The 26,460-nt window shown below is 37.6% G+C and overlaps 1 protein-coding gene across 1 annotated transcript in view; it reads right to left on the bottom strand.

The window, feature by feature from the left end:
• ANGPT1 (angiopoietin 1) overlaps positions 1-25,736 on the bottom strand; it is a gene marked incomplete at both ends in the record, with an annotated part of 154,620 nt that extends 128,884 nt beyond the window's left edge. The window contains one exon of the mRNA XM_084280518.1: positions 25,440-25,736. Coding sequence (XP_084136644.1) covers positions 25,440-25,736 — 297 coding nt within the window. The remainder of the gene's footprint in view (positions 1-25,439) is intronic.
• Between the last annotated feature and the right edge of the window lie 724 nt (positions 25,737-26,460).

The raw sequence follows: 26,460 nt of genomic DNA, 5'->3' as shown, positions 1-26,460 counted from the left end.
CATTTAAAAGGAGCACAATCTTATTATTACCACTGGTCCTTCCATTTACTTTCACATGTAATCTTGGTTCCACTACAGTCACTGAAGGTTTAGCTGATCTTTCACTAAATGTACCTTAAATGTTAATCTGTAGTTTAAGATGTCCTATAATCTCCTGAGTGTTTTTAAAACTAGCAACTAGTGTCCATTGACATTTTTGTTTAAGAGGTTACGGTCATGAGTTTTAAGCATATTCTTGAAATTAAACTTCATCTGTAATGTTGCTGAACACAACCTTGGCAAAAAAAAAAAAAAAAAAAAGGTAAAAGTAATAAACATAACAGTTTCTGATTGATCCAAGACACTACATTTAGCTATTTATAATATTTTGGGGATAAAAATATTTCCTTTTCATATCCACCTTAGTAATTGCAGACAGTGACATGAAGTTCTGGAGAACTCTACTGAGCAGCAAATGCATCTCTATTCACGGTAATCCATGAATACATGTACTGTATTGTTGCTTTGACATTTAAAAAAGTTTATGAAAGAAACCAAACCACTTTTCCTCTCCTTTTTCTTTAAGGGTCAAGTAGTGTCTTTGAATTGGTTTCCGTGTCTCGCAGGGTTTTTAACTGCTTCTGTTAATATGCCTCAGAATAAAATCTGGGTTTCTAAACCTTTGTTTCAAAGACATTTTCCACTGCACTGTCCAATCCCAAGAAGCATTATTTTGGTCAACAAGGTTTCTGGCAGAGCCCTGTCCCATGGCTGCACATGGTCTCAAAGCACAGAGCCCTCTAGTCACAAAGACTTCCTCTCCAGAAGCTCTCCCTACTTCAAAGAAGACTGCTTGAGAGACCAATGCTGTGGCTGCTCCCTCAATTCAGGACTGAGAGACAGAGCAGGAGAGTGGGATGATGAATGAGTGTTTCCTAAATAATGGATGGCAGTACCAATATTCCCTGGGAGACCCGTGTGTACTAGGGAAGTGATTGGAAGTCAGGAAATGCAGTTTTATACAAAGGCCCACTGCCTGGGAGATCAGAAGACCCAAGAGTCCAATCAGATGCGTCTAAGCAGGACAATATTATGCCTTTTCTTTTTTCCCCTCATATTGGATCATTCACTGGAAAATTCAGGAAATTCAGAGCTTGGTAAAACAACAACAAAGTCTGAGAGACTGTTTCACAAACTTCCTGGCTCCTCAGGCAAAAGTATTAGAAATCTTAAGGATATAATGCCTTTCCCATAGGATTCTTAGCCCAGATTTGCATAGTAAAGATGCTGATACAGTTCTTACCCAATAACAATTCAAAGCTTAATATACAGTAAGCATTTGAATATTTGGAGGCTAATCTAAATTGAACTTGAACTCTGACCTTGTCACTAAAAGTAACTTTCACCCACGCAAAGTTCTGGTAATCTTAAGGCTGAGGAAGGGTAACATTTTGAATCTGTAGCCAGACACTGAAGATGTATTTTATTCCTTTAGGAAAAATAAAAAATAAAAAAGTAACCAAAACCAGTAAATTTCCACATTACTGGAACCCTAATAACCTTGTCACTTTTGTTCTGGAATTCTCTTTTCATTTTAGTTTATGTCTGTAAATTGCTCAAACCACATTCCAGTTTTAAAAAGCAGCAAGCCTCATAACCATCATGAAAAGACACAAGATCAACATGCCAAAGAGTCTGTTTATTTCTGAATGAAGATCTAATTTTTTTTTTACAACTGAAATCAGTTGCCAAACTCCAGCTGATTTTAGGGGAAGTAAAATTATGATCATTGTGGAATTCCAACATAAACACATGGCATACACACATCTGCATATACCCTAATGTGAAAATAACCTTAGGGTCATAAAAAAGTCAAGGACACATTTTGCTCTCGAGGGCAAGTTCAAAGCAGGAGTTGGAATCAAGTTTCTGGAGCCATTGAAAGATACCTCAAATACTCTTTCAAGTATCAGTGCTTCCAACAGGATAACATTAAGAAACTTGTAGACTTTAACACTGCTCTGAAAGTGTTTCTCCTTAAAACAGTCACAAACAGTTGTAAGAAAGTTTCATGAAGGGAGTTCAAATACAAAGTTGCAATGGAAACCTGCTTTCCAGGAAGGGTTTGTCACCTCCATGTCCAGGCTCCCATGTGATCCAACACAGAGTCATTTCTAGTTTTCCAGTTCTGCAAAGAGCCACTGAATGCATCACAAGGATGTGTGACCCAGAAAGACCTAGGATTGCCAGCTTCTGAGGTCCAGACACCCAGGTCCTGCAAGATTAGCAGCTTTTGGCTCCATTTCAGCCTGGACAGACATGAAGCCAGAAGATTTGAAGCTTTTGGGAGCCATAGCATCCAAGTGCTAAGGTTTCTGGGTCAGCTTTGACTCCTAAACACTCCAGTTCCCCCCCACCCTGGGATCTCAGAGAAAGCAAAGCCTGCGGCACAAAGCCAACTCATCACACTGGCTGTGTCTGAGCCAGGATTGCATTTCCTTTCACAGATAATTATCAATAGTAATTCCTGATCAAACTGAAACCTAATTTTTTAATTTTGAAAAAAAATCTTGAATTACCTGAATAATAAAGTGAGTGCTGGAAAGTTACCTGTAATGAATAACCAAAGGAAAAAAAAATATATTAGTGAGGAAATAAAAATGTGCCATAAAGAATGGCAGCACTTGGATAGATCGTCTGATGTCATATTATAATAAATATAAAGAGAACAAGAAAGAAGGAATCAGGGCAACCAGGTACTGAAGACAAGGTTGAAAAGTATGGCCCTACAACTGGATTAACATTTTGCTTCTGTTTTCCATAAAAAATATTTACATGGAGATTAGGGAGGCAGATGGTTATTTAACATCCAGAAATGAAACTTTCTGCACCAAATGAAAATAATCCCCACACTTTAACAAACATAGGCAAGGGGTCACAGCCACCCCCTGTATAAATTCTGATGTAATTTTTACATTAATTTTGTTTTAAGAAATAGACATTTTTATACATTTATCCAATTGGGAGAGTAATCCCATCATGTTTCAGCTCAGAGAATATTCAAGCACATGGCACTACTAGACAAGAGAGTCTAGACAAGTATAGACAAGATGAAAAAATTGAGTTTGTTACTAAGTTTCTGGGAAGCCTGCCATATGTGGAAAGGCTGAGACAACTGAGTTTCTTCAGTCTTGTGAAAAGAAGGTTTAGGGGTGACCTCACCACCATGTTGCAGTACGAAAAGAGTGGCTATGAAGATCAAGACTCCTTTTTTAGAAGAGTCACATGGAAACAACAATGGGTAATGGCTACAGGTTACTTCTGGGGACACTCTGATTGGTCTCTAGAGGAAAATTTTTCACAATCAGCTATCGGAATAATCTCCCCAGGGAAATAGGGCTTTCCCCAATGCTGAACACTTAAGATTTGGCTGGACAGGGTGTTGGGCCTTGTATCTAGACTGTGCTTTTTCCAAGAAAGATTGGAAAAGATGACCCTTGGGGTCCCTTCCAACCTGGTGTTCTTATTCTGAGACAACAAAATCTGTCTGAGATGATCTGTGAGATATTTCTGATGTTCCCATTGTCAGGAGTTCAGAAAATTCAGGTAAAGAATTATTGATTTTTGTTCTATTACTTAAGCACTTGCTCTTTGAAACAGCATGCTGAGCTAGATGTAGATTTGATTTGACTCCATATAGCTGCTGTCACCCATCTTATTTTTAAATGTGGGAACTATTTAAGAAACAAGAGAAATGTTCAAAATAGCTGCTAGTTTTACCTAGTAGTACCTTTAGTTGTTAAATTATTAAAATTCAGAGATAAATGGAAAAGTACGACATTAGTGATGCACAAAGAGATTTTATTTTTTTATTTATCCTTCATGGCTGTTATTTCCACACATGGGAAATGTGACAAAAGTAAACTGCACTGAATATCTTAACCCTGTAATATTTCATCAGATAATTCTGGTAAAAATATTGATGCTGGTACAACTTTAACGATTTTTTATGGAAATAACCAAAGACATGAGGCATTTCATTGAATGAAAAAGAAAGAATAAAGTGTTAGTAGAGTTGGTTAATGTTGCGATCAACCTTGTTTAATAGTGTTGCTAAAGACTTTGACATACAGAAAAAAGTTAATGAACTTTGCTGTTGTCTAAACATTATGACATAATGTAGACAGACAAAACACTTCATTAAAGGATCTGATGAGAAGTGGATGACACTGTAATCAGAACATCAGAAGAGAGAGGCCTAGACATTGATAAGCCCGTGTGCCTACTGGAAAAGAAATATATCAACTTTACTAGTTGAAGTTTTGTAAAGAAAGATAAGTTTAGAGACAGGACTAATCAACTGCACTCAGATTATATAAACAAGTGCAGAAAAGTGCTACTGTGCTGACTGGAATCAAGGAGAACTAAACTGGTGAAAAATTAAGAGACCAGCTTATTTTACTTGAGGGAATAAATAAAAAAAAGTGTGATTGTACTCTGTAAAAGGACCTGTTCTTGCTGTCTTCAGTCTTGTTTTCTATTCTTCCAATTGTTGAAGATATTCATCATAGATGTTGAAGTTCCCGTGTGTTCATATTTTTACGTTATATATCCTCTTGATAGATGTAAAGAATAGGAAATTCAAGATTTAAATCAGCCTATTAGTTCCCTAAATCTGGTAGATTAAGAACAGCATATAATGACAATAACATTTTTCTAAACTTCAACTGACATTGTGTTACTAAGAGTTATACTTTGTGCTTAGAGCAATGGAGGTCAGTATCAGTATGATGGATATATATAACATTGTCAGAGCTTACATAAAATTTATTATTTTCACAATTTCCAGGTAAAAAAAAATACATTTTTTGTAACCTGATAGTTAAACAGGACATTCTGCCACATTATTTCTGACGACATTAACATTATGCCAACGTTCAACCAAATCAGCCTGTGCTTTACATATTTATAATGCAGTTACCTGAAGTGGATTCTGTGACAGTAAATAATAAAAAAAAATTGTGATAAAGGATTCTTCCAAAATACATAGCCTGTCATTCAACACTACAGATATTTTGAGTCTCATTCAGTCATTCTGCTACAGCATTTGTGATTTCCTAGATGGGACACAATCTTTTTTACAACTTACTCTTCAAGATATCATCCTCAACACAGTTTAGGCACTTCTGTATTATAGCTGGAAGGCAGAAAGATTAAATATATGTGAATGTTCTATTGTACCAAAGGGATATTGAAGTCTGCCAAACTGTCTTTCAATTGTGTGGAAATAAGAGGAAAGTAACAATTTTATAGTCTCTCCTTGGTATGGTAAGCATCTGAAAGGAAAGTTAGGCTCTACAGAAGTAAAACTACCTTGAGACAGAAGCTGGTCTGATGTCTCAATACCTCCTTTTAGTAGTGATTGCTAATTCAGATTGTGTTCACCACCCCCAGTCTCACTTCTCATTATCGTCCTTTGTACCAGCAACCTAATTATCTTTGGATTCCTTCATACAATGGAGTTTTATAGCTGCCTTCATTTAAGCCCTTCTGGTTGTTGCCCAAAGAAGGAGCCTTGCAGCTGGCTGTGAATCTCTCGGGCAGCAAATGCAAATCATAACAGGAGAGCAAAATGAAGAACAAGCAAGCATTGAAGTTAGTGACAATTTACATCAAGAATATGCTAGTAACCATATGTTCAAAATTATGTGTACAGATGCAAAAGAACACAATGCCTATTCTGCTTGTAGTTACATTTCATTGAACTCAGAGATGCTATACTGAACTACAGCCAACATAAGCAGAAACAGAAGGAAGGCCAGTGGATATCCCAGCAAGTATAACAAGAAAGAGAGAATATCTTATCACACTGAGAAAAATTCATCAGAATCAAATAAGAATTAACATTCCCTAGCATTGATAACATTAAAAAAACCCAAAAAACAACCAGATAATCCTACAGGTTCACAAGAAAAGTGTCTTTTTTGGTTGCAAAGAATGTTAGAGGTATTGATTAAAAACCCGATAATTTATCTTTCAGATACAATAACATCACTCCTTGGAATTTGCTTATCTTTCCTTCTTCTTACAGAAAGTTTGATGTATTTTCTACTGTACAGTGAGGTAGTGATGGTATTCTTTACATTTTTACCAAAATTGTGCTTATGTATTTTAACAGTTCATTCCCTCACAGAGATAACTGTGGCTTGACCTAACAGGCTAGCTCTTCCAAACTAGAAGAGATTTGAAAAAAACTGTAAATCAAACAAAAGCATGGTATTGTAAATATTTATATGAACACAGCTTTTCTAAGTCCTACAGAGGAAAACATGTGAAAACATATGAAGAGTCAGCTAAAATTGTGTACAGTATAGTAAATGTGTTAAATTTGGAAGTACATGTATAATAGCAATAATAAAACCATACTGCTTTCTTTTACGTGTCTGCAAATTCATACAGTGTGGGTTTAGGCAAATATGTGGCAACATGAGATTCACTCATAAAAATTCAATTAAATGTCCATATTGTCATAGTTATTTGTTCTGCAATGAACAAAATGTTCATACTGCCTGGGAACCAAGTCAAAAATATGTATCAAACAACACAGGAAGAGTATTGAGGAATTTGGTCCAAAATTATGTATAGAGAGAAATTCCTTTGAAAATGTTTGTATTTTGTAACCATTTCACAAGAAACTCATCTCTTATTATTCCACTCTCTGATAGTGCTATGCTGCCAAAGCCTGGTGCAAAATGAATCCTTTTGGGGAGGTTTGCACTGAAATTAATTTCGATTCATGGTTTAAATTTTTGCTTTCAGCTGTAAGTGGAAGAGCAGAACCATGTCTATTGACAGAATATATACTGGAAGGGCACGATTTCCTACCTGTCTCAGCAGCAGCCCAGTGCTCATACCTGTGTTTTGACAGTATTATAGGTCCGCAGGCCAGCCTGGGACATGCAGGTTGCTTGACTTACTGCAAGTAAAGCAAATTTATCTTGAAAACAAAGAAACCCAGCAAATGGCTGAGCATAATGATGCATGTGAACAGATTTTGTCTTAGGTTTGCATAAGGTAGATTCATTCACAATGTCCAGAGCGGTAAAGAGTTTAAAGGTCCTGTGGAATGCTTAAAATTATTATGGGCAGGAAAAAGAAAAAATAAATTTAAAAATAAATATTCATTAAAAGAATGAGAAACTCCGTCATTTTGCAACCTGGAACCTGGATAACAGTCTGGAAGTTTTTTGTCTTTGTTGACTCAATAGTCACAAAGTTTGCATCACATCCAGTCTGAACTGGGACTGGTCTCATTTTGGAACTTTAAAATTTCTCAATAGGTCTAATTTTCAACAGCTGTGGATTCTGTAGCTCCCAAGGGATGAGCACTGCAGCTTGTGAACCCTGATTACTAGTCATCTATGAAAACATAATCTCTTTGCAGATTTTCAATACCACTTGACACTCACCTATCCTTGTTGTAGTCAGAGGTAGCTCTCACAGCCCAATGAAAGTCAGATTTTACATTTTTCTCCTAACAGACCTCTATGTTCTGAGTTTAAAAGAGCCTCTAGACTTCTAGCAACAAATATAACATGGAAAAATAAAATTAAAATTGCCTCCAAACTACTGTTAAACTGTGTGATTTTCATACTGGTGATTAAAGAAATACTTTCAATGTACATTCTTTATGCGAAATAAGGCAAGGTCTATTTCATCAATCATTTCAGTAAGTTTCTAACATGATTTATGTAAGGCAGCCCATGCTCTATATTTTACCAGTCATCACATTGAATCCCAGTGGAGAGAGTGATTTTGTTTCTAATAAATTATACAGGACATAAGGCATTTTCAATAAATTTCATATTTTGCATTTAATTTTTAAAATTAGTGCTATTAGATGTTTCCATACCTTCTCTACAGCAATGGAAACCAATGCTCTGTATGACAATCTGGTGACCTTACATGATGGAGTGACAGCATCGGTAGATAAAGGGAAGGCGATCGATGTCATCTACTTGGACTTGTGCAACGCCTTTGACACAGTCCCCTACCACATCCTTATCTCTAAATTGGAGAGATGTGGATTTGATGGGTGGATCATCCAGTGGATAAGAAACTGGTTGACAGAAGATAGACAAAGGGTGGTGGTCAATGGGTCTATGTCCAGGTGGTGGCCAGTGACAAGCGGTGTCCCTCAGGGGTCTGTCTTAGGACCAGTGCTCTTTAACATCTTTATCAATGACACTGATGATGGAATTGAATGCACCCTCAGCAAGTTTGCAGATGACACCAAGCTGAGTTGTGTGGTTGACACAATAGAAGGAAAGGAAGCCATCCAGAGGGATCTTGACAGGGTGGAAAGATGGGCCTGGGGGAACCTAATGAGGTTCAACACTGCCAAGTGTAAGGTGTTGCACTTGGGACGGAAGAATCCCAGACATAGATACAGACTGGGAGAAGAACTCCTTGAGAGTAGCCCTGCTGAGAAGGACTTGGGGATTCTGGTGGATGAGAAACTTAACATGAGCCAGCAGTGTGCTCTTGCAGCTTGTAGGGCCAATGGTATCCTGGGCTCCATCAGAAGAGGGGTGGCCAGCAGGGACAGGGAGGCGATTGCCCCATCTAGAGTACTGTATCCACCTCTGGGACCCCCAATACAAGAAAGATATAGAACTGTTTGAGAGAGTTCAGAGGAGGGCCACAAAAATGATTAGAGGGCTGGAGCACCTCCCTTATGAAGAGAGGCTGGGGGAGGTGGGCTTGTTCAGCCTGGAGAAGAGAAGGCTGCGGGGGGGACCTCATTGCAGCCTTCCTGAAGGGAGCATACAAACAGGAGGGGAATGAACTTTTTAAAAGGGTAGACAATGGCAGGACAAGGGGGAATGGATTAAAACTAAAGGAAGGAAGGTTTAGATTAGATATTAGGGGGAAGTTTTTTACAAAGAGAGTGGTAAGGTGCTGGAACAGGCTGCCCAGAGGTGGATGCCCCATCCCTGCAAGTGTTCAAGGCCAGGTTGGATGGGGCCCTGGGTAACCTTGTGTAGCTCCAGGCCTGGAGGCTGGTGGCCCTGCCTCTGGCAGGGGTGTTGGAGCTCTCTTATCCTTGGGATCCCTTCTAACCCATGCCATTCTATGATTATATGATTCTATAGCAAGATATTTTCAGTTCAGGAAAGGTCTTTACTTGCCAAGAAATGGCTTTCTGGTTTAACAACCAGAAGTCGGTGTCAAATGGCTTTTACATGGTTGATCCTGAAGATACATTGCTGCATAGCATCACTGTCCCATGGCATATCAGGTTGTATGTCCAGGGCTGGTCTCTTAAAAAAAAAAAAGGAAAAAACCAAAAAAGGCCACTTCAGAAATTGAGTGAGAAAATGAAATAGCATGTGTGTGTGTGCAGGAGCTCTGGACAGCTTAGTGTTTGTTCTGATAAAGGGCGCAGATCCATTAAGGCATGGGGTCTGATGCATTGAGAACAAGGTCTTGATGCAAACATGAGCATCCAGGTGTCTAGCTAACTTAAATCCACACCATTCCACTACTCTAGAATGTGCAGTGTCAAATTACAGCAGCTATGAAATTAGCCCATCACTTACTGCCACAAAAAAATAAGATTTCTGAACATCAGTGAGATGAGTAATTTGAGACACAGATGGACATTTTCTCATCTGTATTAGTGTAGAAAGATTTTTAAAACTATCACATAAACACTGCCACTGCCACAAGTCTTGGTTTTATTGTTGGCTGTACTTAGATTTCCCAAGTGTCTTAAGGGTACGTCAGCTATCCCTTGTGTACCTTGGGTTCTCCACTGGATAATGAGAACAACACTAATGCTGTCACCAAGCATTCTGATTGCTATGAAGTTTTATTCATTGATGTCTGTAAAATGCATAGATATTCTGAATATAAAAATTCATAGAAGTGTGAACAATTGTTCATACTATTTTAAAAATGAATGCAGGACTTTGAAGCAAGCATGGACCCTCTGTTGGTATTAGAGAGAGCTACAGTGGATAGATGCACTGAATTTCTGGCATGGACACTACTACTTTCCTAATGCCAGAAATTAAACCAGCAGAATTTGATTCACAGTCTTGACTGGAATTGCTTGAAGTTCTGCCTTTGACATCACCATAGCTAGGATTTCATCCTAGGTGCTTTATTTATATCCAAAAAATGTGGATAAACTGCTGTTTGCAGTTTGAAATGTAACTATTATAACATTTCCTTCTCAAGTTTGTCAGTAATTCTGTAAACTTTGTTCCAAACTAAAAATCCTGTAATCTTTTACTACACTTGCATTGCACCTGTAGTAACAGGTGTGTTCCTGCTCCCCTGCATGTTGTTTTTAAAGTACATTATTCGGTTATGATAAATTGTGAAGGAGAAGTGGTTTATTTCTGATCCCTTTATCTGTGCTCTGAAATAAAAATAAGCATTGAAAACCTTTGTTACTTGCTACCAAGTAGTAGTACTATAGACTAACTTCTAGATTCAGGCAGACTATATTCTTACATATAAAAAAGAAATCCCAAAGAAGGCAGTAACTCAAATTTTGTTTGGAAAGTATATTTTTAATTAAAAAAATCTTGTTTCATAAAGTACTATAGAAAAAAACCCAGACACACTTGAATTTCCTCATTTGTTAGCAAAGATAGTGCAAGATGAAATAAACAAACAGGTTAAAAATTCAAGCAGAGAGAACCTTTATGGGGAAGGACACTCAAGTGACTCCTATAATTTTAAAAGTTTTATCTGGTCACCTTCACAGTAAGATATTTTCTGTCAGCATGTTGCAGTGTAGAAACACTAAAGTAAAATGTACATGGGCTTGGTGACAGTATTAAAAGGTGTCATTGTCAGAAGATGCCAGAGGGATGGATGACATATAGCCCTATCAGCCCAGTCACACAGGCTCCACCAAGTTTAAAAAAAAAGATCCCCTGGTTTTCAGATTGTCTCTGCAACATCCAGATACGCATTTCTAGCATATCATTAAACAAAACAGTGGAATATTATCATGTGTTAAACATGTAACTACTTCTTAGTTTTGCAATGTAATTGCTAAAAGAGCTTTTTCTGAAGCACTTTGATGAGGTTTGATTTTTGGGTTTTTTTCCCTTTATCATGAACTAAATTAGCCAGCTAGAATATTTTTCTTAATTAAACCAAAAACCAGGGTAGTGAAGAAAAGTTACAAATATTTCTCTTTGAACTCAGATGTCTCTTGTTCAGTGGGGACAGTTTGAATGATCTTTTCTGTATCAACAACATTCCACATGCATATTCTCTCTATCATTTTTTTTATTTTTCTAAAAAAAAAAAAAAGGAACTGCAGAAGCAGCTGTTCCCAGATAAAAAGGAGGACACTAGTGCATCCCTTTTCTAACATCTCCACTGTGCCTGTACATGGAGTTTACACTTAGACTTCTCCTTCATAACCCAAGATAATACTGGAACATGATACTATTTTCATTCAAGGTGGCCTTAAGGCAGTCGCTTTGTAGCAGCATCCTGATTTTTCTCTTTATCAGCAGGAAAATGTTTTCCATGGACATTTCTTTCAGTTTATGAAAAGCTCATTTTCTTTTAATAAAAAGAAGGTAGATGGATAGATGGATGGATAGATGGATGGACAGACAGACAGACAGACAGATGACATTGTTTAATCAAGAATTCTAAATCCTTTGGTGTTTACTCAAGAATTCTAAACCCTTTGGCTGGAAAGCATGAGATTTGGTTTACAGATGTTGCCCTCTGTGATGTGGCTACTTATACATGTCAGAAGCCCTCAGGCTGGGAGGTGTCCAACTAGGTTACATCTGCCACCTAGCAATCCAGTCACACGAATGTCCAAATAATCTGCAGAAAATGTCAACAAAAAGGATTTTTCTATTTTAAAACATTTCAGAAAAATAAAACAAAATATTTCCCAACCGGCTTCAGCAAAAGAATCCCCAAAAAAGCAAATACAGGGCACTGAGAATACAAGGCAGATATAGTCCAAGACTAGGTTTAAATTAAGACCATGCACCTGATGATTTTGTGTGCTCTTGTTTCAACAAGTGTCTCAGTTCTTTGGTCTTTTGAGGGACAGGAAAGAGGAATACTGAAAAAACCTAACAGGCAAAGTTTCCTTTACATTCTTTTGACATGACTAAAAAAGGAAATAATGAAAATGTCTTTATAAAATTGTTCTCCTGAGACATACATCCTGTTTTCAGACCTGGGGAGTACTGGGAGAAGGCTGTGCACGTAACAAAAGCTGTGCACAGAATCCTATCCTTAAATGAACAAAACCATCTAGAAATCTGAGTTTGCTTCTTACAGACTGGGCTTGAGTCTTCTTTCAGCAGCCTGGCATTGACATCGCTCCACTGATGCCACTGACAAGATTTGACACACTGTTGTTATAGGTCTTTCTAAAAGAGGTCTTTTTGTATTACAAAGCCACGACTGCACATGGCATTAGCTGGTATCTCGCAAGGCATGCAGAGGAAAAATCTGGCTGGGGCCAGAGACCATACTACCATCTCAGTTCTTGATGTGGTGTGCCGCAAATTTATGCTGACACAATGCAGTGATTGTAGAGCATATTGTGAGGAAGCACACCGTCTGTTTTCTGCCTCTGCTTTTCTATAAATAACAGACTTCAGTCTCCATGGGTGCCAGGCTAGCATTTTTTACGTATCCCTCCAGCCCTTTAAAATTCCTTCTGACCATCTGGGAATTTCCTGTTGTGCGACATAGGTTTTGTCAGGACAGAGCTGAGGTCTATCTCTTACTGTTAAGAATTCCCCTTACACTAGGGCAGAGATGTTTTGAAGTAGATGAATCCAGAGAGCCAGTGCCAAAAAGTAGACCTGGAACTTGTGCCAGCACTGAAAGCAGCAGCGGAAGGAGAGGGTGAGGGGTCAGCTTCGGGTGGGTGGGCTTGAGTTTGGGAAATGCCCTTTCCTGGACAGGAACTGAGTTCACATTTTTACTGCTGATTCACCGTAAGCAGCATCAGGCCAAGCTCCACAGGAATTCATTAGCATCACACTCAGGGTGAGAGGCAAGAGACTTTTTTATTTATTTCTAATCCTCTCCAGGTTATTTAATGATAATAGCTTGAGTTTGTGGAATGTGTTGAAAGCCTCCTTTGGGTTCATGTTCTCATAGGAAACGGCTGTTTTTTCTAGTCATACCTTTTGGTAAAGGCTCATTCTAGCAACACCTGGAAACCATGTGAGAGCAATACCAGACTAAGCCTGACAGAAGCAAGCCCAAAATTAATATCCACTCTGATAGAAAAAATACTAAGCAATTCTGACTTAGGATGTGAAGCTGTCTCAAAACATAAAGCTTGTATTGCATTATGAGCAGTGTTCTAAAAATAATCTCACTGCAGCTTTTTTCTTATAGCCTTTCAGAAGGATTTTACTATGGAAGTGAAAACATGACAGTGTTCAAAACCACCCTGACAAAGCTAACACTGAGGTGTTGTGTTGAAACGTAAGAACGAAGATGGAAAATTTACTCTAAAACACATTTCCAGTGTTCCATAATGGGGAGTTAAAACCCAGAGAAAAAACCCATAACCAACACAAATTCTAGTGAGAAAGGACCAAAGAGTTTTGAGGAAACTGTTGAAGTTGTCTTTAAAAATATACAAAAAGGAAAACGATGTCACACTTGGTTCATATTTTACAAATCAAGAATTCGTGTCGTATCTTCATGTCCATAACAGTACAACAAAAAAAATTTGGTCTTGCTCAATTCTGCTTCTAGGAAATACCCCAGGGGGTCAGTGGCCAGATTACTAGATGTTTCCAAGATGTGTGGGAGTGTTAAATCCTGGACCAAGGGACTTGCTTGTTTGTTGGTTTTTGGTTTGTAATTTTTTTTTCCATTTCTAGGGTTCATTATGCAGGTTTTTTACAGGGAGGCATTAAATTAGACTATAACAACTGCCATTTTTTATTGGCTTACTGTTCTAGCATGAAACTTATCCAATCAGTAATCCTAGCTTTAAGAATTTGAATTTCAGACAATTTTATTATTTCTGTGTTTAATTTTATAACTCTTGTTAATGTTAGTACATTCATTACATTTTAGAAGTTAACATATAAGTAAATTGTTTAGTCACTTAAATGTATAATTTATTCACACTATATATATAGCAATAAAATATTTTTATGTTTTTAAGACTGGTTGGTGACAAGCACAGCATGTGCCATCATAGTTATCATGCACTGGCAAAAAAACCCCATATCTAAGGTCATATGGTTGCCTAGATAAACTGCAAGGAATTATAATTCACTTTTTCTGACGCTTGGAATACTTGTGACATCATTCTCTATAGGAAGGCTTCTGTAGGAAGTCTCTGGATTTTCCATTCTCATCCACTTGTCCAAAAGTACAAAATAGTTTTGTGCTTGTTTAAAGTAACACAGCAATTCCTGCTCAGTTCTTCCTCCTGTTGAAGTCTACTGAAAAGTAGCTACATGCTTGTGATAACACTCTCCAATGGTGAAATGAAAACAATTTATTTTATAGGGGTAAAGCTTGTAATTTGCCAGATGTTTCCTTGAAAATTCTGAGCACCACCAACTCAAAACAGGACCCTTGGCACGTTCGGGGTCAAGCCCTTAGATTTTGCAAAATCTGAAGTTGCCAAATTTGGGCAAAAGTTTTTCTAGTGTTTCTGATCTCTCAGAATATGACAGACTCTCCATGGTGTTTGCCTAAAGTTATTAAGTTACTTTTTTCACCTAACAGTCATTATATGCAGCAAACACAAGCATTATTTTTGAGGTTGTCACTGAGAGCTGCAAAAACATTCTTGAAAAGAGCATGTTGCATTGGTGACCACCTGCACTGCCACACACAGCATTCTGGTTCTACCCAACATTTCATCTGGGGGTCATTTGCACTTCAGATACTTTAATAACTAGTGAAATTTCAAGTCTTCACAGTTTCCACAATAAAACATGCTGATGAGCTTCATATTCTTATATTTCTCTTAAATTTAGAAGGAGATATTTTGTGTTCTATATTTTTTTAGCAAACTGCCTTATTTTAGAAAAAAAACTTCCTCAGCTATGATGAAGTTTTCTTCAGCAGGCTATAATACCACTGAAATACATAGTTTTATGACATTTATAGGGCCCCACAGAGAGTAAATAGTTTACAGCTACGTTGTTTCAGGACATTTTACTGGACACAATGCTGCACACCAGAGCAATTTTTCAGACTTTTCTGTCACTGCAGGACAAGTTACATTACTGTGTGTGCTTTAGTGACACATTGATACCTTGGGGAGCACACAAATTTATGGGGATGACAAGAACAACCTTTACCCTTTCTGTCAGACTTTTATTGAAAATCCTTTATCAACTTCAAATATACAGACGTCTTGCTTTGAAGCACCACCCACACCTCCCACCTTATATTTAGTTGTTTCAATCTTTCTCCAGGTGCCTTACACTACTCTGAGATTACCTTTTCCAAGAAATTATGGTCTGCAGTCACAAACTGGTCCTCAGTTTCCATAGGAGTTACCTGTCCCATAACAATTTTATGGAATTCAAAATAATTTTTAAAACCACTTGATAAAGCTACATATATTGTTATTGCATTTACAGTTTACCCAGTCCACAAAGTCACCAAAGAAATCTCACGTAGTTTACCCAAGCATTACATTGTGTCTTTAGAGCAGTGTATGTAAGCATGTGATGAGATGCAATCATGCCAGTGAGACAAGATGCAGAAACTCAACTCATAGCCTGGTTTCAGGGCAGTCAGTGGAATGTGAAACAAAGTCAGCTTTCTCAGCAAAACCCAGCTAATGAGGATTTGAAATCACTCATTCAACAGGACACTTTTCAGCTGCAGAGCGAGACATCTATTATATCTTTGTACAGTGGATGCCACAATGGCTCATCAAGAAGATCAAACCACAAAAAAAATTATCTTTTACCAATGATTATTGAATTCATTCGTCTGTAATCATCCTTTAATCAAAGCCCTTTGGTACCTGGTAAGCTCCTCTTGCTGCGTGTGCCTCTGAAAATAAAAGTTGTCTTTCTTATGCTTCCCTGCATAAAACTCTGCTATCGTAACAGGTACAAATAATTCTTTAACAACTGACATGAAGGCAGGGGCCATAACAGTTGAGCTGTTTGATGTCATGGAGGTAAACGATGTCAGAGGAATATACAAAAGGATATTTATGGCATCAGCCAGAATTCTTGGAAAAGCCAAGAGATCAAACTGGATCATTCAAGAAAAATGTGAAGAGAAACAACCTTAATCATCGCCTCTGTAGTTAGCAGGCTAAAGAGATAAAGAATTTTGCAGTCCATATCTCCTCTGCAAAAATAGTAACACAGAAAAACTTTCTAGCAGAGCATTGGTGGCCTTTCCCATTAACAGGATAGAAGTGACGCAGGAAAGATAGGTGGCCCTTGACCATTTATCTCTACTATGGTAAGTCACGCACAGAGTGAAGCATGAAGATTTTAACCAAGGAACAAAGGGGAATAGTTCATTCAGGAAGAGATTAGGTCATCTCTTTGAGCAATTTTCCTTCTAAGCAGATCCTCAAAATTCCAGGCACAGCACCAAAGGCATCATGGTTTGGGGCCTGCTTGTTACTGTGTTGACTTGCTGGTGCGGCCTCGAAGGCCACAGGAATTTCCTGATGTATTAAGACTGTAGAGGGCAAATATTTAACTATGACACAAATAAATACACTTAATAGTTAAATGATAATGGCAGTGATCCTAAATCCTCGTTTTAGCTACTTTTATCTACATATGAATGCCCAGTTTTCAATGCTGTTAATAGTCTTCATTGTGTCTTTGGATGTTGGATGAGACTTCAGAGAACCAGGTTGTATATAAAGTGTTTCTGTGAGACTTCAGAAATACCAAGACAATTCTACACAGGTTTTTCATAGAAAATATTAGGGTTTTAGGATAGCTAGTTAGCGATAGTAAGGTAACTATATGAAGATTCATTCAACACAATGCTTAGAAAAAAGTTACAAAATAATCATTTAACAACAACAATATTATTCCAAAATCTTCACTGTATAAAACCATATTTGCAAACAAGACAATTGGAAAGAAAAATAAACTTTTATAAGCATAGGCTAACAACTTTCAAACATTCAGAAATAACATGATCCAAACGGCAAGAAAGTCTACCGCAGTCCTAAAGACAAATGTAAAAGCATCTCTAGAGATTGTACTAAGACTGCTCTTTTGACTTTTGGGGGGTATTTAAAATGTTTTCTGTGGATTTGGGGCTTATTAAAGGCCAAATAATAAAATACATCTCAAAATAGTAAATTTACACATGGAGAATCAATTTTTTTCACCTACAATCAGGAAGTAACAACCGCACTTTGAAAGCTGGAGAGACTTTGATAATGAATTAAAGTTTGTTGTAATATTTAAAATAGTGAGCAGGAGCAATGAAATGACACCAGTGCTTTTCTCTTTGAAACCTTGCAAGTTCCCTCTGCAGGTTTAGGCTGGTGTGGATCATGGATGAGGAAAGTAAAAGCCTGGCCTGCTAAAAAATCTTATCCCTGAGACAGAACATTCGTAACAGAGATAAATATCTTTCAATAAAATACTTTTGCAAGCAGAAAGCCTTTAAAGGAAGTTTAGATGGAAAAGAAGACAGGATCAGTCTATAAATGGCATATCAGCCTGCAGCAGAAAGAGTTTTTATATTCAAAATTGATTAGCACCAATCTGATCATCTATGCTCTAGTGTGAAAGAAGTCATGCCGTCAAAAAACACAAATTACCTTCTAAGGTCGTCATCTCATACTCCAAGTTTTCTTCCACAGTTCTCTAGTCTTGCCTTAATTTCCTGGCAGGGATGCTCAGAGTTTATTCTATCTCTGGGGTAATCTCTCAAGACTATTTGCCTGCTTGGTACAGAGGGAGGCGAAAGAATGCCAGGATCCAAATCCTCAGGCAGAACAGTCAGAAAGGAATTTTGCTAACTGGAACAAGTGGATTATGGTTGTTTCCATACATTTTTATTGCAGAAGAAATGCCTGGTACATTATTTACAACACGACAACTAGATAAAACATGACAAATGTCAAGAATTTACCCCAAAAAGTAAAAATATGCAGAAGAGCTGATGAAAAGTATAACTATATATTTATGACAAATCCCATTAATCAGATGCCATGCATACATAAAACACAATCAGGTTTGCCTTTGCAACACATGCACATGTAAGAACCGAAACATGTCTGAAAATCTTTGATGCATATGTATTCTGGAAAGAACAGAAGCAGAGGCACACATGTAATTATCAGCAACACAGTGTGGAGAATCATTCACACAGAAGTAATTAACGCACAGGATTTCTTCTCGCTACTGACACATCTAGCTTTTTTGAGCCAACAAGTGAGTTTCAGGAGAACAAAGGTGGACAGCTGGTAACTAAGTATAAAACACAAGAAAGGATTTAAGGCACAGCACTTAGAAAGAGATTTTCATGCACCTTAACACATAACACTCAAAAAATCTAAATGCATATATGTGCGTACATGCATGCGTTTGCGCACATGCTCATGCACTGGATTGAGATATCGAAGGCAAAGGAATTTTTCAGACTTAGGGAACTTTTGGTTAGCCACTTCTTACTCAGGATCTTCAACCCAGATTTTCCAGCTGCAGGATCATAACTGCACTTTCAGCTTATTTTGCTTTTAGGGCAGGAATAGTAGTGCATATATAACTGACCATTTACTACCACATAGTGTACCTTTAAAGGACCCTGCTAAAAGACACACTTATTTCACCATCAAACTAGTATAGCTCTCTAACTATTACTCTTTTCTTACTGGATGTTTATTTCTTTCATTTCTTCTCCTAGAAACTAGTCAATAGAATATAAGAAAGGTTTTTCAATCATGTAGCTCCAAAGCCTATATTGATTTTCTGTATGATTTCCTCTGAGGGATGATAATATTACCTTAATCCTTTTTTCTGTTTCTTCGTTTGGTTGTTTATTTTATTTTATTTTAATTCTGAATGTAAACCATATATAGAAATGTAAAATAGTGCAACTTGGGCATCTTTCCAGCTGACCCTATATCAGCCTTGCTTTGTCTATCTGTATCCATATGTTTGTTCAATGTTGAGCATATCCCCACACTTAGGTCTTGTTTAGATAAGGAAGTTTCACTAGTTTGACTTGTATAAGCTTTAAACAAGGATAATTAAACTGGTGTAAGTCCCTGGACAGACTTCTTATCCCAGTTCAGGAGTGACTTGCACCTTTTCATATTCACCTGATTCCTAACTAAGGTAATGAAAAGCGAAGTTCAATCTTTGTGCAGGAGCATTAATAATAGTACAGTGCAAATGTGCAACCATTTATGCCATTTTTAAGTTACCCTTCCAAGTGACTGTTCACCACCCTGGCGTTTCATAACACTGTCTAAAATATGCACATGTGGTTACACAAGAATAACCTCGTGTTAAAATACGGCTTGTTTCATAAGAAAAAGGAACTCTTCCTATGAAATATGAAACTATTTCAATTTCCTTTTCCTGATCAAACTTCAACTCTTTAACAAGAGAGGAAAACCTTATGCTACTGAGAAGACTCTTACACGAGGGCTGTTTATTCAAGACACTTGAGCTGCTGACTCTGAAGATGAAGTTCACAGCACAGTTAAAACTGATACTTGTTCAAGAAGGTCCTCATTTACTAGCCCTTCTGGGGCTTTTTGCATTTTTATTGCAAATACAAAGAAGAGGACTAAACTAAGCTGAATGGTAAATTCATATGAATACAAGAATGTTGTTAAGTATCTTCACTTTTCAGAATATCCTTGCAATAAATCACACAAATGACCCCAGTTTTGATAATGACAAGTTATTCAAAAGTGCTGGTAACTATAGCTCTGGAAGACTAGCTATTTCTCACTGGTCTTCCTGAGAATCTGTACAAGACTAAGCTGAAGTCCTATTCACCATATATGAATACAGGTTGGAACAGCAGCTGCTAATGGGTTTTAAGAACACTGTAAGAAAGAGGCCTAATCTTACTATTAACCTTTACTCAACTACAACCTGCAAAATATACTTAGCATTAGAGATTCATATTAATATAATTTATCTGCTTCTTTTTTATAAATTTAGTTACTAATTTTAAAACTAATGTCCTTCCAAATGATTCTTTAATTTCATTTCATTTTCTAAAATCATTGGAAGTATTATTGTCATACATGAACTGCTAATATCACATGATACCTTCCACCAGAAAGACTCCAAAAGCAGCACAAAAAATAACATATTAAGCCTCCCAACTGCATTGTGAAATTGAGTAGTAGTACTATATCTCTGTTAGAAAAGGGAAACAGGAATACTTAAAGTTTACTATTTCCTGTAGTCACAAGGGAAGTCTATTCCAAATCCATGGACAGAAGCAAAGCTTAAATCCATCCCACTTAACTGAGACATTTAAATCAAAAGGGATCTGCTAGGGACTTTCCTGGAGTCAAGGAAGAAAAGCAGGAACTTCTACAGGTCAGTTCAGATAGATGGCTCTTCATCTGGGCTTGCTACTCTCACTTGACACAGCACTGAGAGATTCCCCACAGTAAAGAAAAGCCTATCTTGGGTGTCTCTGGGTTTTGGCCAGAACTTTTGGTGGGATGACGCAGGCCTAAAATATTCATCTCTATACTTTTCCCATGTGGACCTTTTTTTTCCCTTTTTTTTTTTTTTTTTTTTTCCAGGGCACCCAGCACTGCGAAGTAGAGATTGCTTCCAAACCACAGAGGGAATGGGAATGAGATGTTCTCAGCACCCTCAAAATGACACACCATTTACTTTATATCAGTTTCATTTAGAAAAGCTCTCAGTGCTCCAAATGAGATCTCCCACTGGGCATGTTGGTTGGACAGCTCTGATGACTAATAAATGTAATATTTTATTGTTACCAGAAAGTTCCTAATTACAGCTGTCATCACTGAGAATAAACACATTCAGGTTCTACTGCACAGCATGATAAAGCTTTCTGTCCAAGCATGGAAAATATTTTTTTTTAAGCAATTTGCTACCAAATGTGGCAACATAGAAGACGGCCCTTCAGTCTACTTCTCTACCCTTGTGAGGGTGTATAGCAGTAGAACAACAGGTAATGGTCTTAAACTCAAAAAGGCAAGATTTAGGTTGGATATTAGGAAAAAAATCTTCAGTGGGGGAACACTGGAACAGGTTGCCCAGACACATAGTGGAGGCCCCATCCCTGGGGATATTCAAGGTCAGGCTTGATGGGGCTCTGAGCCCCCTGATCTAGTACAGATGTCCCTGCTTACTGCATGGGGGTTGGATTAGATGAATTTTAAAGGTCCCTTCCAACCTAATGCATTTTATGATTCTATGATTCACCGTTTTCATATGAAGATAAATTTGCCTCATAGGAGATTATGACAGCTCTTTAGACCTGTCCTCTTCAGAGCAGTCACAATTTCACTCCGCTTCACAGCAAGAGTGACATAAAAGGAATTTTCTCATCTTCAGCAAACCATATGCAAAACAAAGCAAAGTTCACCTCATCCACTCATATTTAACATTACAGTTTCATTGCAGTGCTGGGCCCTGCTGGTAAAGACGACAGAGAGGGACAGACTTTGAATGGAGCCACAGCACATAGTGACAAACACCAGTCTTACCAAAAGCCACTGACTTCTACAACAGTGACTGGTCTCCCTCAAAACCTATTTGCAGGATTAAAATCCAAGTGAAGCACTTGTGATGTTACTTCTGCAAAATAAGGAAGTCAAGTGAGAGCACAGAGAATGCCATAGACAAATAATTTATCAAAACCATGATAAGGATAAACTTTAAGGTAGACTAGCAAATGCTGCAGATATGCCAGGAAGGTTGCTCGTAATTTCTTTCCATAATGACGGAATCCAGTTCATCATTCAGACTTCTGTTGTTGCTGCTGAGCACACAGGCACTTTGAAGGGGAAGATAAGTGAGTTGAAGCTTCTTTATTGGGTTTAAGGGTTTCTCTGCCAATATTTAATCAATATTGGCAGAGAAAAGAAAAAAGCAAATTTAATTTTGGATACTGCCTCACCAGAATGCTTGTGATTCAGTTTCAACTCAAACTTGAACATCTGTTAGCTTCTTGTCATGTACTACTATTAGGCATTCATTTTAAAGTTTTATGGTATTCTGCTTACATAGGGATCAGAAAAAAAAGAAAGAGAGGATCCCATAAAACTCACTTAGCACTGTAATAACAATTATCATTACCAATTGGACAGAAGAATAAGTATATGAAATACTCATCTATATAGCTATCCCAAATGTATGCTGAATCCATCATTACTGCAAGTTCAGCAAGCTGACTAACAGAAAGTTCCCCAGCAAGACATGATGATAGCATTTCATGTAACTCCTCTTTGGCAATACTTAGGCACTGCAGTCCAATACCAAACAGTATCACATGTGCCAGTCAGTTACTGCAAGAAAGAAAATGTGATGAACTGTTTGTTTTGAACTATTAGTATAAACATATTGCAGAAATGAAACCCAAGCTTAAACAATGGGGAAAGTTATCCGGTATTAAAATAAACAGTTCTAGGAAAACCTCTAAAAATGTTTACCAAGTCATCTTCTTACAAGTAGTTTCTGAGCACAGCGTTTTGCCATGGCCCTGGATTTGCCAACCAACCCCAGTTACGCTGACTACAGATATGCATATGCTAATGGACAAGGCTGGGACTTACTCTCTGTAATTGGCTCCCCAAGCAGGCAGATTTTTACCTACTATCAAACTTGCATTTTATCAAAGAAGCACTTTTGGATTTAAGCATATAAAAATTGCCATTATAAAAAAAAGTATGTTTTGCTTCTAGAAATCCACTAGTTTAGGTATCGAGGGAAAAATTAAACTACTACAGAGTTAAACAAACCATGTTTCTTAAAAACTTTCCTAATAAATACTCTTTTAATATGGCAGGCTAACTTTTGTGCTGAGAAAATAATTCACCCTGCCAAACATTGCCTGCATACAATCCTAATGAAAGTTTTATACATATATATACTACTTGAATTAAAAAACATATTTCCTTTATATAAGTCAGAGTACATCTCAAACTTTTAAACTTCATTTTTATTAGAGTCATTCACTTCCAGTCATACAGCTAAAACCATTAATTATTATTTATTTTGTTCACAGCAGGTGCATTGTAAAACACTGTTTAGCATAGCAACAGTTATATCTGATATTAAAAATTTAAGGGGAAGGAAAGAAAGGCAGAGTATTAAAATGAGATGCGTGATATCTACATAATATATTCATTACACTTAAGGATTATGCTTGTTTTGAAAGGAAATGAGTTATGGTGGAGAAGCTTTGTAATGACAACAGCAACAAAGCAAATTCAGCATTCAGAGATGCTATAATAGAGCTGCGTCAGCCTCATTTGTTCAGTGTGAGCTGTACTCCATCACACAGAGAAACGGGTCCTTTCATTCCAGGGAAAATTGACACATGGGGATGCGTGCACAATCCCAGTTTTATGTAAACCCCTGGGAGCAGAGGGTTGGGGCTTGGGAAGGAAAAGAGGAGGGGGTGGTTCTGCCCTTAGCCAGTTTTACAATCGCTGCAGAAGAAAACAATCCCCAAATATAAACTCCTTTCATTGGGCTTCCTACCTGTTTAATCACTTCCCTCCAAAGCTTGAGATGACTAACCCTAACTCAGACATTCACACTCCAGAGGCTCATATTTCTTCAAGATCGGTTCACAGTGAAACAGTGATCTTAGTTCAGTCTCTAGTGGACAAACACAGAATAAGTAGTCTTACAAGCATGATTCAGCAGGCAATTTGCTGAAGTAAAATCATGTGTGTATAAACACAGATAACAGCTTTCCTTGTTTCAGTGCTTGCCTCAGCCTCCTAAGGTACAGTTAAACAATTTCTAAGAAATGCTTTCCTCTACAAACCACTTCCCAGCATTTCTAACCTTACCTTCCCCAATGCAGACCAAGATGTTAAAACATGAGGAAAGTAGTCAAAAAAAAGAAATGCCTGCTTACATTTTGTTTTATAGTCACATTTCACTGGACAGAAACTTTTCTCTCTTTCTAGTGACAGATAAGCAAAGAAGACAATAAATTTATGAAGAAATTGGGAAATCCTCTCGGAAGACTTTAGTGGGGTTAGGGGGATGGGCACAGCTGTATGTGCGGTTTTACATATATTTGTCTGGACAACACAAACATTGTAAATTAGTTAGGTCACAGTAACTGTGCTAATATGAAGATTTAGTTCACTTAGTAGAGTATTTATGAGATTTTTATTGATGTTAATTCTTAGTATGAGCTTGTGTTAGAGTTAACTCACGTACCTCTCAAATGACTACATACATCAGTTTTCTTGTTCCGTCTTACATGACTACTTGCATCACTCAGTTGCTCAATATTCTACTGTTTGCCAGGTCAAAATGCCAGTGTGAGAATGGGAATATTATAAATAACTATATAAAAAGACATTTGTTTATTTATTTTTGCTGGTCAGCTGTCCCCAGGTATTTTCATTACCAAGGTATGGACAAGATCTTGCAAGGTATTGCATTTTACACAACTGAGTAATCCTGTTAAGGTGAATGGGACTGCTCATATGAGTGAAATTATTCACATATTTAAATCGTTTCAGGTCCAAACTTCAGCTCATGCATAAAATACTGAAAAGCTCATTAGGAGTTTAGAGCTGTTGCACAAGTTCCTAAAAAAAATTATTTCTGCTAAGTTACTGCAACACCTTCAAATCCATTTTTCCCTTTCTATGAAAGAATGCTTATATACACACACAAATTAAAACAGGCTGTTTCAAGTCCAGTGTAATCCATACAGTTAAAAAGTTTTGCTGAGATGTTTTAGGACTGTGAATGCTTATATATTTTCTTCTTTCTTTCCAGCAATTAGCTGGGCAGAATAGCATTACAGGACCTATTTATGGGGAACAATGATATTCTTAACCCAGTGCCTTTAAATGCTGATCCTTTTTTTCTTTAATTGCTCCCTTTTCCTGTCAGAGAGCAGGTATACAGCATGGCATCAGATCTGAAGCTGTCAGCTCTAAGAGTTACAGGAATACATAGTAAGCTCTGTCATTAGAGTATCTGGAGAATTTTTGTGTTCTCTGGCTCACAAACATCCATGGTGTCTTCAGATAAAGCTTTAAGAATTTACATCTTTCGGTAGCTTGAGGAAAATTCTGCTCCCAAGAGCAATGTCACTAAGAAGGGTGCACTCTGGCTGAAACATTTCTTCCCTACGCAGCCACGAGCTAGATCAATCCTTATTACCTCGGTTCTCATAGAAACTAATGAAAAGTTTGAACAGCATAAGCATCGCAAAAAAATCCATTAAGTGAGAAATGAAAAAAAGAAACTTACTTTTTGCAGCCACTGAGTGTAATTTTCCATCACATGTTCCAGATGTTGCAGTTTCTGGGAAGAGAAATCCTGTTCCACGTGAGGAGCATCTCTCTGAAGAGCATTTGTGTTGTACTGGTCTGTCGTGCTTTCACGACAGTTCCCGTCCTGTTCTGGCAGAATGAAAGTATAGGTGCACTGCCCATGCTGAATCCGGTTAAATCTTCTCCCACTGGCTTCTGGACCCCGACGCTGGTTATTACAGCCTATATGAGCAAGAAGTGCTGCCAGGAAAGCAAAGGAAAGGAAAACTGACATGTTATTATTACTTTCCTTTCCTACTTCAAGAAAAACTTTTTCTTCCTCTTTCTTTAAATTTGTTCTTAATTTCCCTTAAAGTCTTTGGAAGAAGGACTGGTGAAGCGTACTTTAGTAATCAAGCTTGGAAAAGCTGTTATTTTTTTTAATTTCACTATGAAGATAGCTTCCTTAGTTAAAATTGGGAATATTTATTGCATAGTAGTTAAGATTTATTGTTTCCTCTCTGTTACAGTCTAGCATGTAGCCTGCTTTAGTCAGCTGCATATGCATATCCCAGTCTCTTTCCCCTCCACTATCTGCTGCAGAACTGCTATTTTCTCTCAGACTTCAGTGAGTTTTATTAAGGTTGCACTTTCAAGCCAAGCTGGAAGCAAGCAGCCTTTCACAAGATGACTTGACAGGAATGCGTGTATGAGTGCGCCCCTATGCTAAGGATGGCTGATGGCTCGGTACGGAGGGATCATCTTACAAACTGGCTGGATGCATGACCTCAATCATGCATGGCTTTCCAGCCCCTATTGCATACAACTGCTAAGGGCTTTTGACGAATTCACGTAAGTTTAATAAGTAAGGCAGTCCACCTTAATACACTTCATATGTTCACACTGACCTATTAAAATGTAGATAAAGTGTAGAAGTTTGTTATAATCCCTCTGTAAATATACAAAGCACTGAAATTAAAAATACTTTCACTTCTGTGTTGCTCAGTATCTATTAAAGA

The sequence above is a fragment of the Gallinula chloropus genome (genome assembly GCF_964237585.1).
Source record: "Gallinula chloropus genome assembly, chromosome: 2".
Lineage (NCBI taxonomy): Eukaryota > Metazoa > Chordata > Aves > Gruiformes > Rallidae > Gallinula > Gallinula chloropus.
The sequence above is the reverse complement of the archived record's forward strand: the minus strand, read 5'-3'. Positions and strand labels throughout refer to the sequence as shown.